Source organism: Branchiostoma lanceolatum, chromosome 18 (assembly GCF_035083965.1).
Source record: "Branchiostoma lanceolatum isolate klBraLanc5 chromosome 18, klBraLanc5.hap2, whole genome shotgun sequence".
In the NCBI taxonomy this organism is placed as follows: Eukaryota; Metazoa; Chordata; class Leptocardii; order Amphioxiformes; family Branchiostomatidae; genus Branchiostoma; species Branchiostoma lanceolatum.
In genome coordinates this window covers 3,626,465-3,651,933 of record NC_089739.1, presented here as the reverse complement: position 1 = coordinate 3,651,933, position 25,469 = coordinate 3,626,465, and the positions used below count along the sequence as shown (strand labels likewise).

The window sequence follows — 25,469 nt, the reverse complement described above, 5'->3', positions numbered from 1 at the left end:
TAAGCTATTCTCGCATGGCCTTGAAGACAAGCGGCCAGCAGGTCAATTTGAGCTGTTCGTGATTAAAAACAAAGATTGAAACAAACAAATAAACATACGTCACGCATTTCCTCGGTGATATCTGGGGCATCGCAGGAACCGGGCAAATCAAGAGGCACATTGGGACATGTGATATCAGCCTTCCAATGGTTGAAGAATGATATCGTTTTATCTCGAGGGGAGACTGAAAATATATTGATAGATTGTTAAGATAAATTGTTTATTCCAATAACAAACAACAGCTTCGCAGGCAACCATTGGTTTTTTGACTTGTGTTGTAGGCTTCCTCTTCCGTAATGTCCATCTGCTCGTAGGATTCGAACTCGGGACCACTTGGCTCAGAGCCGAACGCTCTACCGTTGCGCCACACGACCTCACTGCCAGGCTGCTGTAGGTACAATCACCTACATAAACGTCACTGGAAAGACCAAAACTAGAACGTGCTAACTGTATGGGATCCGTATAAAAGATCCACAGAAAGATAAGCCATGTATCAGTGTAACATAACCAGATTCTGCTGCGCCTCGAACCCGCGAAACTTGTGTATTACGACGAATGGCGGTTATACCGGCTACATAGATACAAATATAGATAGACCACGTTACTGCTCTTTAGAGAGAACGACGACTTTTTAAAAAGATAATTGATAGTTTTTAAAGACTTTGCAACACTCGTCGTTGCAGATTGTTTGAAATTGTGGCTGTATTTTCTAGTTCCTTTAAAATCGCCTGGATACATTTTTCTTATTCTAAAATTGCTATTTTTTAGGCAATCTATTGTATGATATGGCTTTCAAATTTGAAATCATTTTTTCTAAAGATATAATTCCATTCATCAGTCATAAAAAGGTATTCAATCATTAAATCGTTATCATTCCTTTTTGTATTAGGGTGTCACATTTATTACAATCAATCAAATTCACTACAAAGCTTATCAGTTTAATTTCGTGTAGAACGGTAGCATCCACTTCGATATATTCTAATGTAAGTAAAACTGCTATCATAAACCCTAGATAAGAGGGTTTAAATCTGTAGTTTGAGCCCAGGGTTCTCTGTAACACCGTGATAATACAGGATTGGGATGTAGTGAAGTCTTACAATTCATCATAAGATGTTTTACCTTGTAACATAAGGCTGTCCTATCATTCAGCACCAAGAACAGAATTTGAGTGACTTCCTTGGAAAAAAATTGAATTCTGGTTGATAAGTTTTTGAATTCCTCTAGTACTTTTGAAAACACGTATGACGGCTAGCTAGATGTAGTTGCAGAAAATTTCAACGGTGGAAGAGAAAAAGAAAAGTCTGAATTCTTACATCCATGCACCTCATGTCCATCCCTGCCAACCACATCGTCATTCCTATTTCCATTGTAGGTACCGAGGAGACCGAAAACTCGCCCTTCGTACTGATCGCTCAGGTCTACGGTCACAGTGGACTCGCCGTCGTACCAGACCTCCATCTTTCTCCCCGAGGAGTCGCGGATGGTTGTCCGGATCCAGTCGCCGTTGATTGTAAAGGTGATCCCAGACCGTTGGCCTGGCAGTGTCACGCTGTGATGTAGTAAAAGGTAACATTTATCCGCCATGACACATTACTCCGGCACTTCGAAATACAGTGTGGCTTACAGATCTCTAATGTAGCAGCATCATAGTATACACAGGTAAGATATACACGAGTGAACCATACAGGGGAAAGTTGCGTTAGAGATCACTTAAGACGTGTTACTCAGTGTGGCGGGATCATGTTTGTGGCTTTTTTAAAAGGTAAACTTTGGCAGTACTAATGATTTTATGGTTGAAAAGTGGAAGAGCACATTGTAAAGGCCAGTGTTTGTTGTTAGACGTGATGAGTCAAGACAAAGGTTATGTCCACATGCGTATCATCAATATTGATCAAAAGGGCTATAATTTGTCTCCAGCGTTGACAAGATGATATCATCAGATGATGCAAAACCCTTCTCCTATGCAATATACCCTGGGGAGGCTCTGCTATAAGTTGGGATGAGGTTCCACTTCTGTGGGCATGGCCTCTAACCAGCTGTCAGCCAATCAGAGAATCGGGTTTAGCTTTAGAAAACATTAAGGCAATTGTCTGATTGGCTGAAAGCTGGCTCTGAGTAGGCGAATAAGAAGAATGGATGCTGAACGAAACCCAGTCATAGGAACCACAACGAAAGTTAAATGATTTGGTCTCTTCTGACGTATACAAAGATGCGACAAATTTAAGCTAAAAACATGGTTCAACATTTTTTTTAAATCCAAGAAATAACAAATCAAATAAGTGTGGCTTAGCCTAAATTGGAGAATGCACGTTTCTTTTATCTATGACTTGACATGACCTATGACCTTACTTCTCATTTCCATAGTAGACCTGGTGACCTGGTCGCAGATAGACTGGATGTGCCAGTCCGGTGACAACTATCCGAACGGAGCGGTAGCAGTCCGGTGGAGATACACATTCCTCGTTTTTCACGAAAACCTGAAAGATGCAGCGGTGAAAATTGACCTATATCCGGACATAACATACTTTTCTTGACTTTCAGAGGGTATAGATTTTTAAGCAAAACCATTACAATAGTTATGTCAAACTACCTAACACATAACACAAACAGTTTGGCTCCACCGTTCTAAACATAAGATATGCGTGTTTACTTTATCTATCTAAAATCCTATCTATCTAAAGGCCGATAATTTTCGTTTGGAACAAGATTAAGTATAATCTGGAATTCGATGCAAGAATAATTATGTAAAAGTCTTTTCAGGTCATCCAGGTACGTAACTCAGGGAAATCCTACTCAACTGACACTGAATAATTGTATGTACTGAAACTTCAATTCAAGCAACATACCTGGACGTTAAGGATATCATCGCAGACAAAGATGTATTCGCAGTTGCCGGGAAAATCTGTCAGCATAACTCCGTCTATGGTGACAATGTTGGTCTCACCACATCGCCCAAAGATAGTTGCATACCTCCCTCTGTGGTCTTGGCCTTAGAGTGGTGGAGATAGAATATGATGTTTAAACATTAAATCAAGAAGAACGAGATTGACAGGACACTTCTGTATTCAGGACATAGACATTGTTAGGAAGCATCGTTAAACATATATATAGAACAATCAAGAAGAGATGCTGGTGGGAGTTAAAATACTTAGTAAGACATCGAGTGGGGATCTGAGTGGAGTCAAACTGACATGATACAAAACATATGGTCCTCGTACAACAGTTCTGTACATGTTATTACAAGTAGCTAGGCAGAAAATGCATGAACACCAAACACTAGAGATTTGACAATAATCGCAAAACAATAAAGATTAAAGTCTCAACTACAACCTACAATTACTGCTACACTTAGCACTACAAGTTAGGTTACGGAAGTAATTCTAAATGTTCCTAAGTTTCCCCATACTTACTTCTGTAGACGTTCAGTGTCTTGTTTGTACTTGATGCTATTGTTGGAAACATATTATTTTGTTAGTGATGCTATCATGTATTGTGATCTCATTTACAATATGATACAAATGTATCCATGTCTTTTTACGTGGTATCAATGCTGATACTAGTAAATGGGCTACGTATACACCAAAAGCGCGTTATTATGACGTACAAGTATGAACGTCATTGAGCAACAATCGATAAAGCTATTGTCTCCCTGGGATAAGAACATGTAGAAAAGGGAATGTCAGAGAATCTCAGTAGAATACTGGGATCAGAAACTCATATCCTTAAAACCGACCATGTTTCACGGAAATCAGGCCCCTACCCTCCCCACCCTGTCCTTGTCCGAATAAAAACATTACAACGCCAAGGTGATATAAGTCAAACATACCGAAAGACCAGGACATAACATTTCAGCAACCAAAAAATTACTTACGAACTATCCTATTTACAGTTCGTACTTTTGAATCTTGCAAAATATCATTCGACGTATCAAGAAAGATTTGTTATCCATTCATCGTCTTCTTACACTCTGTTATTCATCGATGTTACTACATAGCGAAGTGGGCTTACAGAGCAAAACAATATCAATTCTTACGTATTTCACAGAATCTTCCAGCATAGTTGCCGATGCAGGTACAGGAATTTGGAGCTGTGCACGTACCACCATTTCGACATGGCTCATCGCAAATAGCTGCAACATAAATTTTTTTGTTTGTGCCTTTATCTATTCTCAAAAAAATCTATAATCGGCCATCCAGACCGCTTTTCTTACAGGTCGAGATGAGGGCATGTCAAGGGGTCAACATAACAATAAATAACTAACTAAATGCTTGGTCAACCAAGGTGACTCAATTTAGATCAATAATACAAAGAATAGATAAACGATGAATAATCAAAAATAACAAATAATAAATGAGAGAGGGAATTACATTAGTGTAGGATGAGCAATATGATGAGCAATAAAAAAACTTTATCACCGTAACTGAACTAGTTGGAAATATCTATCATAACATATCATATCAACTTCACCGTGCCAGTAAAAGAAACACACACAAAAAAACAAAAACATCATCACCATCACATACCTAATTCACAGTGTTCACCCGTCCAACCTTCAGGACATCTGCAGATATCGGGAGCAATGCACTCCCCGTGGATACAAGACGGGTCGCAAACAGCTGTGAGTGACATTAGAAGGGGTTATAGAATTAATCACATTTACGATCCGCCTTCTGCCATAATGGCACCCTATCCACTGCAAGATGTCGCGCTATGTCTATGGGAGAGGTCAATATTTCTTTTTCTGAGTAAAGTTCATAGATACACACTCTCACCCCCCCATATATATATAGTTATGTTCATTACAAGTTTCATCAACCTGCAAACTATAACAATCTTAACCTACTTCCGAAAATAAGGAACAACAAGAAGAGAAGAATTCTGCAGTCACGGACCATATTGCTAGAAACAACTGCGTCATTGACTGGGAGGGGGCCAAAGTAATAGACAGAGAGGACAACAGACGCAGGAGGCAGTATGGATCAGGAAGTAATTACCAGTGATGAAGCGAGACGAGGGGGGGGGGGAACAAGCTCAGCCACGTTTGGGATTACGTTCTCGCCGCAAAAGCGCCACCTACATCGGCTACTTATAGTGGTGAGAAGCAGTACTCCCGTCAGAAGCTCTGAAGAAGGTGTCTGACAGGCACAGAAACGTCAGCAGGTGAGATTACCTGGTTGTGTAAAAGAATCTCCAATATCCAATCTTAACCTACTGACGACTTACGTATGTTACAAGTTGTTCCTTCATATCCAGGAAAACAGCGGCAGGTTTCTGGTGCTATACAAGTTCCGTTCACACATGGTTGTGTACAGATGGCTGAAAGAAAAGATATATTAATTATTCCACAGAGATCAGTTTTGATACTACTTGGGTGCATGAAACATAAGAATATATACACACTTAAGTCAGTTTTGTCGTACAATAGGTTGAGGATTGAATCAGATTAAGTCAGACCATAACGAACTTAAACCAGTCAACTCGGACCAACATAATTGTAATTATTTGGGTAAGGGTTTGGACTCGACCTAGTTACTGGGTTAGGGTAAGGGTACAGACTCGACCTAGGTGTTTGGTTGGGGTTTGGACTCGCGATCTAGTTATTGGGTTAGGGTAAGGGTACGGACCTAGGTGTTTGGTTAGGGTATAAGGGTTTGGACTCACCTAGGCGTTTGGTTAGGGTATAAGGGTTTGGACTCGACCTAGGTGTTGGATTAGGGTTAGGGTTCGAACTCAACCTAAGTGTTGGGTTAGAGTAAGAGTACGGACTCGACATAGGTGTTCGGCTAGGGTTAGGGTTCGGACTACACCTTGTTATTGGGTTAGGGTAAGGGTACGGACTCGACCTAGGTGTCTGGTTAGGATAAGAGTTTGGACTCGACCTATTGTATTAGGGTTTGGACTCGATCTAGGTATTGTATTAGGGTTTGGAATCGACCTAGGTGTTGGCTTAGAGTAATGATTTGGGCTCGACCTAGGTGTTGGGATAGAGTTAGGGGTCTAACTCGACCTAGATGCTGGGTTAGGGTGATGGTTCGAACTCGACCTATAGTTGTGACTATTCATTTTATTCTATGTTGTACATTGTACATTGCAATAGCCAATTTCTGGCAGAGAGCAAATAAAGTTCATCAAATCGTGATAACTTACGCTTGTCACAACGATCCCCGTGCCACCCGGAGTCTGAGACGCAGACACAGGAATTCTCCGGGTCTACACAGTGTCCACCGTTCTGACAGACTGGTTCGCAATCAGCTGCAGCAGCATACAAATTTCCGTTAATTTCATTACAGACCTGTGACTAAGGAATAATTTGAAGTATTACACACAAAAACAATGTAAACCGTCCTTATGTGTCTCTCAATGAACTGAAAAATACAGAATAAATGGCTGCCAAGGTTTTCTTCAGTTGATTGTTCGTCCCAAGAATGAAATATATAAGATCATAGGCTCTACTTCAATGGAAACACAGAAAATCATTAAATGATATTCTAACAGGTTCGGACTAATATGCTTTTTTCTACGTTCATATTGGAGGAAAAACTTCAGCCTGACTATACATTTTACTCTCTGAAACTGTATCGAGGAACAATATTTTCTTCTAGGCATTGTTTTCCTGTTGATATTCCAGTGCAGAAAATCCTAGAACCACGAAATGGAATTGGTTTGTCCTCATTATTATCATACGTACGAATTTGTACAAGACATCAAACCCAATTTTCTATATTTTACAAGTAAACCGAATCAAATATGTCAACATATAACTATAACAATCATCCTTAAGAAGATAAAGCATTTATATAACATAATTCACCTTTCCTTAACATGTAGCGTGTCATAAACGCATTGTATAATTTATATTTATGTATTTCCGAAGCCTAGATGTAATCTGGAAAGACAGGGCCCTCATGACAGCCACTAAACTGAAAGTGTTGAGGACTCTTGTCTGGCCTGTGGTAACCTACGGCTGTGAGGCATGGACGTTACATGCCAGAGACATCCGCAAGATACAAGCCCTGGAGATGAAATGCTACAGGAAGATACTGCGTATCAGCTGGACTGAACACCGCACAAACGACTCTGTGTTAGAAGAGCTGGGAGTGGGAAGAACACTGCTTAACATCATAAAAATGCGGAAACTTCAATACTTTGGGCATGTCACAAGAGTGGGCAACATCACCACCCACATACTGCAAGGAACGATCAATGGTAGGAGGAGCCGTGGGAGACTAAGAAGGAGGTGGGGGGACGACATCCGTGAATGGACAGGACTCTCACTAGCGGAGTGCACCCACAGAGCCAGAGACAGGAGAAAGTGGAGGAGGCTGATACTGGAGGCTACCATGGTCCCCGACCCTCAGGCATGAGGATGGGACTAGGTAAAGGTAAAGGTATTTACTGAATAAAGTTTTGAAAAAAAATACTTACGAATTTCACAGCTGTCTCCTAACCATCCTCTTGGGCATTCACAGGCGTTGTCAATGCAGACTCCACGATTATTGCACATGTTAGGGCACGTTTCTGTAATGTCGATTCAGAAATGTAATGTTCATGTCAGGAAAGAGATCGCGACTGAAATGTGTTAGGATGATCTCCAATTCATATATCCTGAATTTTTAGTCAATCCACTGATACCAAGTGTAAGTTGAATATTTCTGACTATCGTTCATGCAATAAAAGCATGAGGGAAGAAAAAAGTTACAGACTCCGACAGGGATAGCAGAAGTTCCGATTATGCCGACAAAACAGAAGTATATCGCCGCAAAACAAATCAAAAGTACTTTTCGTAGTTTTTGCTCGTACCGTCTGCTCTTTCAATGTGACAAATGAAAATTCACTGCATAAAACCAGGTATTTAGACATGCTTAATGAGATTCGTAAATGAAGCTTAAACATTGGAACAAGAAAAAGTAACCTTTAAGCTGCATTTAAGACGTATTAAATGTAACTACTATAGGTCCATCTTTACACTATCTTTACGAACAACGTAAAGTCAACTGAAAAATGTTGACTTAATATTTAATGTCGCTTAAGTATGCATTAAATATAATGTTCCCCTGTATGCGAACAGCATATCTTTACACCATCTTTACGAACAGCGTAAAATCAACTTAAAAATTTAAAACTTAAAAATTGGTATATCAATGCAGGATAGAATGCATGGCAATGTATTGCAGTCACTTATCCTACCGGGCTGATCTCCCGTGCATCTATACTCCACAAACAGATATTGGGTGACTCCGGGACAAGGGTCATAAATCTCGAAGGTTTCTGGCTTCACGAGAAAGTCACAACTTGGCTGGTTGTGACACCGGTGCCTCACCGGTTTTTCCACGTGCCTGAAGTAAAATGAAAAAAAATTGGGTTGAAGAAATCATGTCTGCATACCTTGTTTTCGGTCGCACCGATCTTAATTTGTCGCTTGTCAGACTTTTGAATTTTAATGTAAAGCAAAGCTTGAGTTCAACTGTTATACCAAATACAGTCTGAGTGGAAGGTTGATGTGCAAGGTTTAAGACAACGAAACGTTTGTAGGGATTTTTCTAGACCTTTGTTATCATCCTGACCTCTAGCTAAATCCTGTTAACACGTAAGTTGAATAAAGGGGAAAATCGTATGACCTTACATTTACACTCTCATTTTAAACAAGGATGGTTGTAATGGCGCGGAAGGTGTGTTTGTGTGTGTGTGTGTGTGTTTGTGTGTGTGTGTGTTTGTGTGTGTGTGTGTGTGTGTGTGTGTGTGTGTGTGTGTGTGTGTGTGTGTGTGTGTGTGTGTGTGTGTAGGGGGTCCCTTAAGCTGAAACCTTGTGTATTCATTTTAACTACTAGAGATGCTATCCAAGTTAGCTGTGTGACCTCCTGCGAAAATTATACCTAAACATTCAGGAAGTACCAATTCCGAGGGTAAAGATTACAACATTTTTCCCGGGGGAAGAATGACAACGGACCCCCTACCACCCTCGCGCCTTGTACCGTCGGTGCTCTATATGGTCAATATTCGGTTAGCAATAACCCCCCCCCGCCCCCCCCCCCGGGACCGGCCAGGCTGTTTGCGAAAGCAAAAATAAATGCATATCAAGAAAGTACACATTAAATGATAAGAAGTGATTTCTATTACGTTTTGTGGCTTTTGTTGTCTTTTATATTATACTTTTTGTTCCAACAAGCTGTCCGGTCGGGCCCCGGATTGGAAATGGGACCAAAGCATTACCTGTAGCATGCAGTCGGATGGTCGGTTACAGAGGAGACATCAGTGTTGCCATAATCGCAATTGTTCCGGTCAGTGCGCTCTCGTCCATATATGGCATTGATGAGTTTGAGTTTGCCCTCATCACAGAACAGGTTCGCCCACGAACCTTGACATGTGAATAACTGTATTTTCGCTGCAGAGGAACCAATCAATCATCAACCAACAATCAATTTATCAAGATGGCTATTGTAATAAAGAAAATGAAAACGATATGGCAGTTGTTTCGTTATATGTAAAGCATTTACAGGCATTAAGGAGGTAGTATGGATCAGGAAGTCATCACCAGTGATGAACCGAGATGAGGGGGGATACAAGCTCAGCCACGTATGGGATTATGGGATTACGTTCTCGCCGCAAAAAGCGCCACCTACATCGGCTACTTATAGCGATGAGAAGCTCTGAAGAAGGTGTCTGAGAGACACCGAAACTTCAGCAGGTGAGATTACCTGGTTGTGTTAAAAGAAACTCCAAATATCCCAGCATTTACAGGTTCATCGTAACGGGAAAATTCCTCAAGCTCTTTTCGGCAAGTACGATGAACAACGGGCTATGGCTTAAAGTCCCATAGTAAGGACTGTTTACAATAGCGTGAATGTCGGATGGACGACACTAGCTGGGGTTCGAACTCCTAACCTCTTGGTCTTTAGGCAGACTCGCTAAGCACTGGACAGTGCAAGCTACTTAATTATGTATTTATGGGAAATTGACAATGTACGAGGCAGCCGGAGGCATACTTGTACATTTCTGGTTGTTAACTATGTCAGTGGTGCATGGGTCTTACAATTCTTCCAAACTCGATTAGTCATCACTTGATTAAAGATTTAAAAGCATTTGTGTTTATCTGTATCTGTATATTTTCTTTAAAAACAAAAGATTTAAAAGCAATATGTACACAACTTATTTTATTTTGCGTCGTTTAAAGGACGCAGCTATGTATCAAATTGCCTTTCAATCTAAAAGTTCCACATACACGATACACGTTATTTTAACTGTATCTCCATACAATTCTACGACAGAGTTTTGATGAAATTTGTTTAATGTTGGAAATTCAGGAAGAGAACGTCTTTATTCTTATCCAAATCATATCCTTCCTAACAGTTTCGTAATCAGTTCCGATGGTATAGTAAGCTGTATGAATGAATGAGAAAACACTTACTTGAAGTAAGAAATGCCTAATGATGTTAGGCCACACCAACTTGATTTGTTTGTCACTGTGATGTTTGAAACATGAAAGCTAAACTGGAAGACTGACACGGAAATAGAATCTTAAAGGAAAGTCCGTACACACCTGAAAGTGCACACAGTTTCACTAAAGAGTGAGTATAGTCAGATGTAGGTTTCTCTGGTAAACCTTCTTCATTAAACCAATCTAGGTCCTCAGATATTTGACGTAAAATGCCTGCAAGACTTTGCAAAAATTGTGAATATGTCTGTATTCACCCAACGGAACTGTGTACTGTTGCAGTCTTTCCCTTGAGACTCTTTTGCATTTCTAGTTCTTTTTGTTCTTAAACTTCGAGAACAAACAAATTAAGTTGGAGCGGCCTGACTGCACGAAAAGTTTGACCTACGATTTCCTGGAGCGTTTTGCCCGGTTACTCCATCATATGAGCCGCTGTTTCCGTTGCCACCATTTCCATTGTTTCCGTTGCCACCATTTCCATTGTTTCCGTTGCCACCATTTACACTGTCACCTAATGTATGCAATAAAAATGCACAGCTAGTCATATGTATTCTATCAACTTGATCCTTAAAGTGTCAATGTTGATCATATAGATCTAGATCCGCCCCGCCATTTTGGTTCCTTTTGATACACAATAAAATTGTATATACAGTTGCAATGCTACTCGCTCCATGGAGGTTTGATATGAAAATGTTTTTGAGACGTTGTGTTATGTTTTAAGTCCTCTTAATACCTATGATCTACAACTTCTGCAGTCTCAAGTGGACCATCGTCAATTGAAACCAGATATGGGATTTACAGGATTTTCAGATTTTGGGAATAAGCTTTTTAATACTAAGATAGTCTGGCCTTGTAACAAAAACAATTCTTTCATTCTCATAGTTGCCAATATGCACTGTACATAATCCCATGATATGGAATATATAGAATACAACACGGTGTACTCCGTATCGCCCGAGGTTCCGGCCCGACCGCGGGTCGTTCAGCCGTCGGCCGATGCGTCCAGCGGGCGGGCTGGGTCCGACGATGCGGAATACACCGTGTTGTATCTCATTTATTATGTCATACCCACGTACCCGAAAAAAACACACACACATTTTAATGCGAAATACGCCTGAAGTTGAGAGAGTTTTGTGTCCTCGAATAAAAAATCGTAACAACATTGAGTCTAACCTCCGAATCCGGCATTCGAATTTTCGACATCGGCGCAACCGGCGCACTCGAAAAGCATCCTAAATATTCTATGAAAGCCCGTGTGATAAAAGTAGAACCTCGTGTGATACGGAAAATCTTCACACGATGCGGAACACCCGTATGCGAAAGTTTCGCGGCCCACCAGGTATGATATAAATGTGAAATATACAATATGCCACACTAACCTGAGAATACATTATGATTATCTCTCTTTCCACGGTCCTTTGCATAGCCATACACGGGGTATCTATAGCCTGAATTATGGAGGCCAAAGACATCATTGTCTTCAAAAATGTTGTCTTGGTTGGGGTGATAAGCATCGTTTGAGGCACGTGGATTGCGCTCGAGATAGCCAGAGTATCCGGTGTTTGAATGTCCATTGCGTTCTGGGTGCCAGGGGTCTGAACGCTTTGCTGTTTCCCCATATGTTCCCACTGGTTCTCGTCGCTTCCTGTGCGCGTATTCGGACAGGATACGTTGGTCGTGAGACTGCTGTTGTACATTTGGTTCCACTGACTGAGGTTCTTCCCGACGTTGCCGGTCCAAGTCTTCGATCTTTGACTGACTGAGATCAGCAGCTTTGGGTAGGATGCGTTCTTCTTCAGCAGTGCGGCGATCTCGCTGCAAGTGTTCTGATAAGATTTGGATCTCGGGATCTGGGCGGACATCGTTTTCGTAATTACGACGATCGCGATGAACAGCTTTTGGCTCTATGTTCGAATTTCGGGTCTCGACAACATGTTCTTCGAAGTTACGACGGTCGCGATGCACAGCCCTGGGCAGGAGGGGCTTCTGTGCTTCTTGAATGTTGTCCATCGCCTCACGTCTATCTCGATTTACGTCGTCGTGAAATGCTGTTTTGATGCGGGCTGCCTTCTATAAAACATACAAACATCTTGCTCACAAACCCTTAGTAATCGACAATCGAATGTGTTGGTTCTGGGATAAAATGAAGATAAATGGAATGGTGATGTGACTGAATAAACTCAGAGTCTGCGGGGGTGGAGGAAGTGTGTACCTTGGTACAAACAGTTAAGTTTCAAGCAGATCTTGGGGGAAGCCAAAGTGCTACGTTTTTATAGCTGCCCTATTCTATATTAAACATAAGGAAAATAGCTCATCAATGTGAGCAATTCGATTGGTCTACATAGTTATGATTCATGACCTAACATTATACGAAAGTCAGTCTAAAATACAACACAGTTCAACACCACTAGCGTTCTTCTTGAAGTGTTCCTTACTTTAACGGATTATACTCTACTCATTTTCTATAGGTTTGTCTCGCGCGCTGTTTTCAATGATTTTAAACCATACAATAATAGATCACAGTGTATTGAAAACTTAAGGTAATGTCTAGTAACAGCATAGCATATCAACCTACTGGTCTATGATTTGTAACTAAGAGAAAAACAAACACTGGTTACTTGTTTGATGCTGTTTTCGAAGGCATCATGGTGTTGAAAAGGTGGAGCCCGCTTCTTGCGAACATGTGGCTTGTCCAAACTTTGTATCCTAGTATCCATGTCATCCAGTTCAATCCTGATTACAAGAAAAAAAAGAAAAACAGGGTGGAACTAGAGTTTAACAACCTCATTTTAGTTAGTTAAAATCCTCCCACACCATAATAGTTATTTTTGACAAGAATAATGACCACAGCTCAACGCCCCGTTCTAAAGGACTGCAAACCTTGTCAATAGCGTTCGTGTCGGATGAGCAGCAAAGCAAGGATTCAAACGCAAGGCTTCTTGGTCCAGAGGCAGGGTCACTAACTCCTGGACTACGCACGCACGCTACATACAGAGGCTGTCATATTCATTGGTGTGGGGTCGTGTGGCGTAACAGCATGGTTTTCCTCACTGGACCCAGGAAAATTGTGATCCTAGCTTTAGTGAGGTCTGCCCCCTTGGGTGTAAAGCATGGGTCCTGTTTTTGACACAAGGCACACCTAAGAAATACCGATGCACATTCTCGAGAAATAAAGCCACACCCTACGTACTAAAGTTTTTGTAGGCTGAATTACAGCCTCAAACAACACTGTATGGAAGTATGTACACGTGTATTGCTCTTTAAGCATCCAATCCGCCTGGGCGTATGAAACATCAGAGGAAAGTAGGGAAAACTGTGCAAATGGCAAGATGGCAGAGGTTTAACTTGGCATTATCCGAAATAACGAACAGAAGGTCAAGAAAATATATAATTAAATCAATACAATACAACACAATACGAAAATCATTGAACAGAGAGGAAAATCATTGAACAGAGATATCAAATTATAGACACAAAGGGATACATAATTATTGAACAAAGACTCCACAACAGCTAGAGTTCCAAGATCTCATACCTCTGTCAAATGATGTTAACCTTTTCGAGTAACTTTTTGTACAAGAATAATTTTCAGAGTTTATGCAACTAAGGTCCTTGTGTGCATAGAAAAATATCAGTTGATCTTCTTCTCCACCCGACTAACACAAGCTTTGGAACATGATAAATGGTATTTTGGGTAAAAAGAGATGGAAAACACATAAATTCTTGGAAGATGATGGACAGATAAGGACCAAACCCAGAGACATTGCAGAGTACATTTTAATGATTATTTCATTAACACGGTCAATGGCCTTATACAAGAAAGACTTTGGCACTGGCATCAGTTAAAGAGAATATCATGTCCTCAAAGAACTGTTCCTTCTCTTTACAAACTGTCACAGTAGGAGAGTACAGATGAGGGAGATTCTTTCTTATCAAGGCACTTCCACTGACCAAACCCGCAAGGTATTATAACATAGATACTCTCCTCAAACGCTGTTAAGACTACATAGTCATGTCTCTTTACCACATAGTAAACAAGACAAGGGCTCTTTCTTTCACAATGTAAAAGGGCTAAAGTTATCCCTCGGACAATAAAAGGTACTCCATTTAACCGAACAAACGTCCCACCCATAAGCCTATATGTATTTCCAGTAATCATCAAGATATCAGAGAAAATTGCTCAGAAGCAGATCCAAAGCTAGCCTCCGTTGCAGTCCTTCCCACTAGCGATTTTCCACTTATTGGGTCCAGGTTCTTTGGCTGTGGGGCCGTATCTGCTTGAGGTTCCGTATCTGCTTGGGATCCCGTAACCGCTGTGAGCCTGTGACCGCTGCTACAAGATTACAGGCTCACAGCGGTTACGGGATCCCAAGCAGATACGGAACCTCAAGCAGATACGGAACCTCAAGCAGATACGGCCCCACAGCCAAAGAACCTGGACCCGATAAGTTGAAAAATCACTAGTGGGAAGGACTGCAACGGAGGCTAATCCAAAGCTACCTTCTGCTAAATGGCATCATCTCAGATGTCAACACGTATATAAGAAATATCATTCATTTCCACAGCAAGTGAATTGGTTATGACAGACCATTGGCTGACTGAAGTGGATAGCATTGTAGGAGCTGTCCTGTTGGATTTCAGTGCAGCCTTCGACATAGATCATCATGGCATCCTGTTAGCTAAGTTGAAATGCTATGGGTTCGATGACCTTGCAGATAGCTGGGTAGATAGCTGCCTTAGAGCAGGGAACGGGCAGTGTCTATATATGGGGATTTCACATCATGTTAAAAGAACAAGTGCAGAGTTCCTCAGGGGAGCAGCCTTTGGCCATTACTGTTTTGCCTGTACACAGATGACCTTGCCACTATAATTGAGAATACTATTGTAGTCCTGTATGCTGATGAAACAACGCCACTTGCTGAGGTCGAAAACATTCTTCAGTTTGAACTTACACGAGGTTGGGGATGGATGGAAACGAACATGCAGGATCTAAATGTGGGAAAAACTAAATCTATATTCATAAGCCACCACAAAATGAAACACAAGCCAGAATGTGAGAGGTGAAAACATCACACAAGTAAGGCAGGCAGACCTATTGTGCTTTACTGTTGACCAGCTCCTCTCCCGGGGCCAACATGTATACCGAATAAAGACTAGAATGGCAACCAATGCAGCATCAATAAGGAAATGTGACAACTACCTTTCTGGTGCTTCGATGAAGGTTAGACATCCAGGTAATAAGACAAGCCAAAAATAATTATTCAAGAAAATAGATACAATTTTGAAACAGTCAGGCCTTTCCTGACAGCATCCGCTGTACAAAAACTGTCATACAGTCACAATCTGTCACATCTAGATATCTGTTCTGCTGTCCTCTCTTCGACAAAGCAGAAAAGCTGCGGACTATGTAAAACCGTGCAGCCAGACTTGCAACAAATTCAACAATATTCATCAGTTCTGGTGACTAGCTTTCTTTCTTGGCTTATCTGGCAATCTTTCAAAGATAGAATGTTCACTACTAGAGAAAGTGTGCAGTGTTTTCCATAAACATGTCCAGTCAAACTACCGGGGGGTATATACAACAGAGTTAGAACTGCCCACACTTAACATCACAACAACACCAGGCTGTCTCACAAAGGTAGTTTCACACTACTGATCATGAAGCCCAACACCAAAGCTCTGATTGGAGCATTTTTGTACAGATGCACAATAATTTATAACACACTGCAAAACATCTGAATCTATCAACCAACTGCGAAGAAGTGAAGACTGGATTAAGAGGCAGGGCTAAAACACAGGACAAAATGTCACCTATGTCTATGGTGGTAGTAAGCTAATTGTTAAATTGAACACTGATGGAGATCTAAATAAAACAAATCAACAAACAAACAAGTTGTTCGGAATATAAAAGTCACATCTTGAAGCAAGGAGACCTATCATAGCTTTCCCTTATCAATCGTGTAGATGAGACCCTGATTTGCATCATTCGACTTCTGGATGTAACTTAAACATCCGCTGCAGTTCTGACGAAAGTCGCGAGGGGGGGGGGGGACCTACAAGAGTCTCTGGCCCAAGAGCTATATATCGCACTTAAAAACTAAAAGATCAGCTGCAGTTCTGTCGAAAGCCGCGGGGGGGGGGGGACACTACTTCTTCTCTGTCCAAAGAGCTATGTAGCACTTAAAATCACGGCCGCGGCATGTCCACAACACAAGATATCTAAACCAGACATTCCACTGCAGTACAGTAGAAAGACGCGAGGGGGGGGGGGGTCTCCAGAGTTTTCTTCCCTTTACCCGCCCCTATCAACAAAGCAAATATCATTAAGATCCATCCACGACTTCTCGCCTTATGCAGTTCGCCAACACACAAGCACTCACTCCCGAAAACAATTGACCTTCTTTATGAGGGTAACGATACCCCCATTGGAGGTCATTGACCTCCTTCACTGAGCTAACAAAATAATGTCCGGTTCTCTTGGCTTGATGCTTGGAGGTTTAATGACCTCCCTGAAAGGCACTCTATTCTGATTTCACCCCTTCTCAAGATTGTAGTATTATCAACACCATAGACATTGTTTAATTTAAGATGGACGAGATATCTTTGGTGAGGGCGACAGTGGAAACCATGGGAAGAACATCAGATCCCCCTAATTTCCGATCCGTCCCAGTACGGTAGTCATTAAAAGTGATTGTCAAAACTTTAGTGACTACAACAAGATCACCATTCAGTCATCCAAATTGCACTAACCCTACCACCGATACTAGTGCAGTATACGGTCAGACTGACGTCTTTTAACGACATCTGAGTAATAAAATACTAGTAGCGTAAGGCGGTCAAAGGTCACATTACAAGGCATTTACTTCGAACTCCAGTATGCAGTTCTATACAGCCGTTACTTTGATGCTGGAAGAAGTTTCCTAAGTCGCGGTGCAGGTAGGTTTACCACTGATAACTGTTAACATAGATTGAGGTGTTTGGCGTTCTTCCATGCAAGTTCAAATCAAGTGGTTGAACTTACCATAGCGCCAAGCCAAAACTCCCAACGAAGATTCTCTTCCTTTTGACCACTGCGATTACGAAACTTGGTTTGTCGAGCACAAGAATGATAACAAGGCTGCCAGAACATAACGTTTCACAGTATGTTAACTACTGAAGGAGCCAAAACGACCACCGATACCTCGCGAATCCTGTTGCTATTGTCTGTCACTCGAAACCGCCATCTTGCCGAGTTTTCTGAGAATTTCCACCTGATTACCCATGATCCACTTATGGTCATGTTTGTTCGCTTGTCGATATTGGCCTTCTCACTATTGGTTGAATGGCAACAAAATAAACTCAATGGCGGTGATTCCTTTAAAGTACTTTGTAAGTTCTAAAACACCTACAACTGGAACAAGTATCTTGATTTAAAACCTCCAACAATTAAATATAAATTCCGCCGTAGGAAGTAGCATTTGTATACTCTATACGTCATGCCATATTTGGAAATGATAACTTGGGAAGGGCATATTTCATCCATGAATGTCTGGGGCTAACCACTACCTACGATCCAAGAATCAAGTAGTATAACAAGGCGTTCTCTTTTTAGTCGCCCTGTCTGTAGAAAGGCAAGGAAAGGGATTCAAATTGTACCACTTTCCTGCTAAGAGCTAAACGTACGAACGAACGAAAACTTATCCAAATATTGTTCCCTTCCTGTTAACAAACCTAAAAGAAACAAGCAACATTGTTAAGGACCCATGGTTTAATTCGTGTTTCCAGAACCCATTAATTGCATGTGATAGATAAAATATCAGAACAAATTTCAATATACTAGTACATGTATAGTCAACCGACTACGGTAAATCTAATGATTTTTGCACGCAAAATTAATGATAACTTAATGATAACTAGCTTCTCCGCAAGCGAGTTGCTATAGAAGTAAACCATCCAACCAACCAACCAACCAACCAACCAGCCAACTGGCTATCCTCCAAAAGATCTCAAAAGTGGGGGTGGGGATTGCAACAAAAAACAAATACAAATACATTCAAAACCCCTTTCCAAAATATTAATCGGGGGGAGTTCTTAAAGTTCCCTGTTGTTGAGAAGATTACAGGGGATAATACAAAGTAAAAACTGGTCTGAAGTCACGCAAATCCTAAGAAATTGAATGCTAATACACAGTAATAGTGAGAACCTATTTTATCGTGCCGGTTCGAAACAAGGAATCCCGCATAATGTTAAGATAATGGTGTTTAAATTGAATGCGGTAGGAGTCTATACCCCACACATAATGCCAGGTGGTATACATGCAGCTTTTCTCCGTACTCCTTTCATTCTAGCCTCCTACCTAATAGGCTCATCAAAGGAAAGAGGACTACAGGCCTAAGTGAGTGCGCCATTATTGATTTAAGGCACAAAATAACAACAAGAAATTGAACAAAATAAAACCGAGCCATTACACACAGCTTCATTATTTCTACTACCGTTTTCAATCAAACCACAAAACAAAGATACATGTAGTGTTAGAATAAACAGGTAGCTTAAACTTTAAGTCAATAGCTAATTCAATTTTTGCAAAGAATATAATTTTCAAATACTAAGTATTAGAATGCGATAACAACCAAAATTATTGCTATTTTCTACAGCCTTTTCCTAAAATGAATCATGAAATTAATTCTATTCTGGTTAGAATCCACATTACCAACAATATTGACATTCAATTTGGGCATACATTGCTTATTTATAATCTGAATTTTAAATGTTAATGAATGCAAACAGCAAAGCTCACTTCGGCTAAAAGCAATGAAGTGGACTTACTTTGCCACCGGTAGGGCTCTCTTCTTTGCCACCGGTTTTGGCCTCGGTATGTTTTCTACGTCGAACTTGTCCCAGCTCCATGTTGCCAGAAAGGCACAGCCATTGACTGGAAGAAAAACAGAAATTAGTGAAACTGAAAAAATTGAAATGATGAAAAGTTAGGTCAACTAAAAATGGTCAATTGAAAATAAAACATGTTGCTGTCTTATTCTAAACAAGTAGGCGTTAAAAGAAGAAGGTATCTGCCTTAAAGGGGGAACAGCAGCAGAGGAAAGTGTTCTGGCTCTGCACATGCTATTTTCTAAGTAAAACAGTGAAATTGATATTGGACTAGGTAGCAGTATCATTATATAGCAACAATATTCTAATAACCCACCAAAAAAAACCTTCAGATAAATGCAACATCAAGTATGATCACCAAAAAATATTAGGGCCATGTTAAGAAATTTCGGCCGCTGATATCAAAATTACTTTTACACTTTGCTTCAGAATCTGGATACTTGTTTGTCAGCTTATAGCATCGCCAACTTTATTTTCCAATTGGTTTTGGCAAAGACGTGACTTAAATATGCCTCTTGGAAACCCATACTTAAGATCTGACAAATGAATTGATGTTAAAAATCTTGCGCTGATCTTAAAAATAATGTCGAATAAAATAATCGAGGTAGATACGCCAGTCGAAGAAGTTTAATCTAACTGTCGCAAATGAGCCCTGCCTGTGAAGTTTAGTCTATCGTCAGAACTATAGCAACTAATGGCAGACCGTGACGCCTGGAGGGAGAAAGCAACCTTATCCGGGCAAGCCGCTCGATATGATGAGGATGATGTTAAGTTTCTAAATTCCACGAGTATAAAACAGTTTTTCGAACAAAATTTGCTTAAAACATCGCGTGAATATGATAGGGATCGTGGAAACAAACAAGAAGCAAGAAAACAAATTCAGATAACATAAAATAAAGAATCTTTATTATTGCAAACATTTAGCCGAGTTAAGTGCTCAATCGCCATTTCAAACGTTCTCTGTAGTTGAGGATGATGTAAGATCAGATAGACAACGGTTGCATCACCCAGCCGAGTGATGCAAGACCTCGGAAAACTTCGGCATTCGCGGTCGCTACTCGAAGCAGATTATCTGGTATCACTTTGGATACGAGGCTGATCACAATGTTTTCGGAAATAACTCTTTAAACGTGATGCCTGTTGTCGAGGGATGTGTGTGGAGCACTGTCTTATATCTATGAATGCTTAAAGGCGTAGTGAAGTAAAGAGTTGCATCAGAAAATCGATTGCTTATGATCTATATATATTTGTGTACGTGCTGTTGAGGCGGATGTAGAGTCAGAGCGCTGACTTGTACTTAGGATAGCTGCAGATGTATATCTGGATATCCTTTTTCTGGCAGTATTTGGAAATCTTCCTTGAAAATGATAAGCTAAGAGAGCCATCTTGCAGAATTGAATTTTTGTTTGGAAGTCTAAAGACAGAGTAGTCACTGCTATCATATCCAGGTACAGGGAGGACTCGTCAGAAAAACTTTTGACAACTTAAAAGAAAAATTTCGGAAAAGGGGAAGCAATATATGTGAAAGGCATCTTTATAATAAAACATAAAGACAAAACAGAAAAAAAAGGCGAGAACGCTGGCATCTTAGTCTTGGTGGTTTGGTACGATTCTTAACAAACTGAAAAATTCAAAGAAAAGACGGTACAAAAAGTTCGTTATCACACTTTTAGCACCCACAATGAAGGCACGGACGTGGTAATTTTCAACATTCTCTGTAGGTGAGGATGATGCAATGTCAGATGGACAACGATTTCATCACCCAGCCGAGTGCTGCAAGACCTCGGGAAACTTCGGCATTCGCGGTCGGTACTCGAAGAATCAGATTATCTGGTATCACTTTGGATACGAGGCTGATCACAAGGTTTCCGGAAAGAAGTGATGCCTGTTGTCGAGGGATGTATGTGGAGCAATGTCTTATATCTATGAATGCTTAAAGGCGTAGTGAAGTCAAGAATTGCATCAGAAAATCGATTGCTTATCAGCTATGATCTATGTGTACGTGCTGATGAGACGGATGTAGAGTGGGAGCGCTGACGTGTACTTACGATAGCTGCAGAAGTATATCTGGATAATTTTTTCTCTTGCAGTATTTGGAAATTTTCTTCGAAAATGATAAGCTAAGAGAGCCATCTTGCAGAATTGAATTTTTGTTTGGAAGTCTAAAGACAGAGTAGTCACTGCTATCATATCCAGGTACAGGGAGGACTCGTCAGAAAAACTTTTGACAACTTAAAAGAAAAATTTCGGAAAAGGAGAAGCAATATATGTGAAAGGCATCTTTATAATAAAACATAAAGACAAAACAGAAAAAAGGCGAGAACGCTGGCATCTTAGTTTTGGTGGTTTGGTACGATTCAAAGTAGCGGCGCTTGTATATTGTCCTTGATCCGCATATATACGTGCGGGCGTAAGACGGATGTAGAATGTTAGCGCTGACGTTTACGTAGAAGGAGCCACATAATTGTAGTCTACGCATATATTTCTAGCAGAATTTGGGCATATCCTATCAACATCATAAGGTTTCTAACGAAAATAAAGCGAATGAAAAAGGTATGATGTATTTACCGAGGAAACATTTCTATTTTATCTGACTCTTCGTGGAAAGAGATAATCCTTGTGCTGAACCAGAAAAAAATGGTAGCGACTGACGTGGCGTTTGGAAATGAAAAAAATATTTTACCATCAGATATAACAATTGACGGTTTCAATGAGAAATGAAATATCTTTTGGAAAACAACGTTTTTTTCCGCAGTTATGCGCCCAGCATGTAATTGAGAACGATGCAATGTCAGGTAACGAATGGTTGCATCACCCGGCCGTATGATGAAGGTCCTCGGGTAACGTCGGCACCCGAGGAGGTCTACGGAGACCTTCGGCACCCGATGTCAGCAGCCGAACGGTAATGCGGTGATGAGGTAAAACCACACGATTATTGAGAGAAGGCACTGCGCGTAAAATTGTGTTTTGGAAGAACGAAGCCGGTCTTTATTTTACACTCTTCTCATAGATTCGAGGCGGGTTGCAGTGGCGGCGCTTGTATCGCACACGTATGCGTATGCTTGCAGTGTGGGGCGGATGTAATGCTGACGCTGACGTGTCATTTACATGGCTACAGCTTACAATATATAGTCAAATCATTTTCCAAATGAGTTGTACGTGATGATAAGGCAGCTGGGGATTCCTACGTGGTTCGCGACATTTTCTGCTGCAGATTTGCGATGGCCAGAAGTATTAGAGGCTATTCGACAAGACCACATTACGGTACCAGCAAGCGAGTTGTCGTAGGAAGAGCGTTGTGCCATTTTGAAGAGTAATTCTGTAACCGCCGCTCGCATGTAAGACCACCAAGTCAAGCTGTTTTTTTAAACATCTCGTTAAATCTCCGTTGCAACCAATATTGGTGAGATAGCTGAAACTTTCACCCGCACAGAGTTTCAATAGAGAGGGAGCCCCCACATTCACTGGTTGTTTCTGCACCCGATGTCAGCAGCCGAACGGAAAAGTGATGAAATAAATCCACACGATTATTCAGAGAATACACTGCGCGTAGAATTGAAGTGTTTTGGAAGAACGAAGCCGGTCTTTATTTTACACTCCTCTCATAGATTCCATGCGGTTTGCGGTAGAGGTGCTTGTATCGCCAACGTGTGCGTATGATTGCAGTGTGGGGCGGATGTAATGCTGACGCTGACGTGTCCTTTACATGGCTACACATTACAATGTATAGTCAAATTATTTTTCTTCCACATTTTAGCTTATTCATTGTAAATGAAGACGCGTGCGTGAAAAGCTATGTCGAATACTAGCAGGAAGCTACTCGATGCTTCCCCCTTGACCATTAGCCATAAAGTGATGAAATTATGTAGAAAAAAAAATACAAAAAAAGGAACGATTGGAAATTATATTAGCACCAAAAGTATGAAAAAAACAGCCAGATATTCCATGGTCTCTCTTTTTTTATAGCTTTTGTGCGATTTGAAGCAGCGGTGCTCCAGGTGGTGGTGGGCGGATGTAGAAAATCTCTTGCTGACGTGGCGCTTAAAAACCAACGACACACCAACACTACCGCACATCCACTACGACAGGTACTGACTTTTTTACATTCGTCTTAACAAACTGAAAAATTCACCGAAAAGACGGTACAAAAAGTTCGTTATCACACTTTTAGCACCCACAATGAAGGCACGGACGTGGTTATGTCTTTTGCATGGGATACCAGGGTTGAAACATTTGCTGTTTTGCAGTTCTGCCCTTACAACGCACACATATACTACTACATTGAGAACCAATTGGGAATGAATATGTATATGCTAGAAATTCTGTAGAAGCAAAACAAGGCAATATTGTACGTCTTTCTTCCAATAATCAGAGCCGCTAACAAGGCGAATGCAAGTTTTTGTTTTTAGGGCATCTCAACGTGAAAGAAGGAAAACTCGAGCACTTTGTCCGGACAAAATCACCGGTAACACCTTCGTGTTGCACTCTAAGGGGAACACATTGACAAAAACTTAGTAAAACGTTTTTCCTGTCTACTAGCCGGTGCGTCCGGTTGTTCTACGCAACACCGAACGGTGGAAAGATTCCAATACAAGCAAACATGTCAGGAAAAGATGCAGCCATGAAGATGTACGAATACACTTGTACATACCTGTGGTTGGTAGAATAGTCACGGCTAGAACCGCCGCGACCAGCGCCAGGCTAAGAGGGCCGACTTTGACCATCTTCTTCTTCTTCTCTCGTCGTACCCCTCTCTTCTGATGAAGCCCGCTGGTGTAGCTCTCTTTATAGAATAATATTATCTCAGTATCTTATCTACTGACGTGTCCTATCAAGGTATAGAAATAACACTATTGTCCGACGTGTCCTATCCAACTGTATTGGGTTCTGGTCGAAAACATGTCCCGGATCTAGGAAGAGATAGGCATCGAAGGGAGGAGTCAGAGAGCGTCAGCAGAGACGTCACAACAGATGTACGGACGTAAGTATACGTGTTTCAAAAGCACTCAAGTACTAAGATGAGTAAGGAAAAATATCCAGGCCTTTCCTGAAATGACAACGTCTTACTCATGAAAAGTATTATCGAGTTGGAGTTCACTGCAAATCAAACAATATAATTGCATACGGTATAGTGTCATGGTAACCTGAGGTAAACGTAGTCACAGGACCGTTGCAAATTTAATATGTGGGGACTTCCAGTCATACCCTCATGTATTGGTATTGTGTACGTATGTGATATTCTGATGTATTTCATTTTCCCTACTAAAATATGAAGTGAAGAACACCATTGGACTTTATATTGCTTTCTTGTTGCACGTGATCTAGATATACTATCGAAGGCGAAGGACAGTTTCTGTAGTAATACTTGTAAACGCATCCACACCCCCGCCACTTAGTATTGCTCAAAATTGCCCCTCCCTCCTCAACCACCTAGAAACAAGAGATATATCTGATTGAGGCCGAACGTGTATACGGATTCAGCCCTTCTTTGACGTGCGGGTATATTTCCATTACATATTGCTGACGCTGTATGGGCGTGGCTAGGGGACCTTGGAAGGATAGCTAGCTGTGTGTCGGCAGTACGAGCTATGCTGGAATAACCTAGCTGAGTATTGTTCTTGCGTCTTAAAGACTCTTAAGAGAACACAATGAACAGCCAGTAGGGTAAAAACAAGAACCTATGCGTTGTACATAAACCGAACGGTTTCCTTAATGTAGATGTTGTATTAATGGCATTACTCCTATGTAAACAATGTCAGTGCTCAAAATACGTCTCGCGTATACGTACACTTGTAATTACTAGTAACAGGTACTGGGTATATCATAATGATATCTAGCGATTGAAGATAGGTACACACGTTTATGTTATACCTATTGTTGTTTCTTCAAAAATATCAAAAACATTCCCTTGTTTTCATATCATACTGCGGACAACCCATTTCTTACCATGATTACAGAACTTTCACTTGCTATTGAATGCAGTTATATTGTTTGAGTTTCAATGTGCGTACAATTTGACGTATTGGTCATACTTTCCACGAGTGAAATAGCGAATCATTCTTATTTCTAGAATCCCTGGATGTATCTCTAGTAATAGAGTGATATTGCAACATGCAGGCGTACGTGCTTTGAT

At 40.9% G+C, this 25,469-nt stretch overlaps 1 protein-coding gene across 1 annotated transcript in view; it reads right to left on the bottom strand.

Moving 5' to 3' along the window:
- The window catches only part of LOC136424182 (mucin-2-like), a 56,718-nt gene extending 32,509 nt beyond the window's left edge, over positions 1-24,209 (bottom strand). Inside the window, exons 1-17 of the mRNA XM_066412692.1 lie at positions 23,988-24,209; positions 19,277-19,382; positions 13,090-13,204; positions 11,851-12,541; positions 10,860-10,982; positions 9,250-9,421; positions 8,227-8,375; positions 7,465-7,557; positions 6,187-6,291; positions 5,263-5,355; positions 4,563-4,655; positions 4,073-4,168; positions 3,450-3,485; positions 2,886-3,028; positions 2,389-2,516; positions 1,353-1,588; positions 99-223 (exon numbers count right to left, since the gene is read on the bottom strand). Of these exons, the coding sequence (XP_066268789.1) occupies positions 99-223; positions 1,353-1,588; positions 2,389-2,516; positions 2,886-3,028; positions 3,450-3,485; positions 4,073-4,168; positions 4,563-4,655; positions 5,263-5,355; positions 6,187-6,291; positions 7,465-7,557; positions 8,227-8,375; positions 9,250-9,421; positions 10,860-10,982; positions 11,851-12,541; positions 13,090-13,204; positions 19,277-19,382; positions 23,988-24,060 (2,577 nt within the window). The 5' untranslated portion in view covers positions 24,061-24,209. The remainder of the gene's footprint in view (positions 1-98; positions 224-1,352; positions 1,589-2,388; positions 2,517-2,885; positions 3,029-3,449; positions 3,486-4,072; positions 4,169-4,562; positions 4,656-5,262; positions 5,356-6,186; positions 6,292-7,464; positions 7,558-8,226; positions 8,376-9,249; positions 9,422-10,859; positions 10,983-11,850; positions 12,542-13,089; positions 13,205-19,276; positions 19,383-23,987) is intronic.
- Between the last annotated feature and the right edge of the window lie 1,260 nt (positions 24,210-25,469).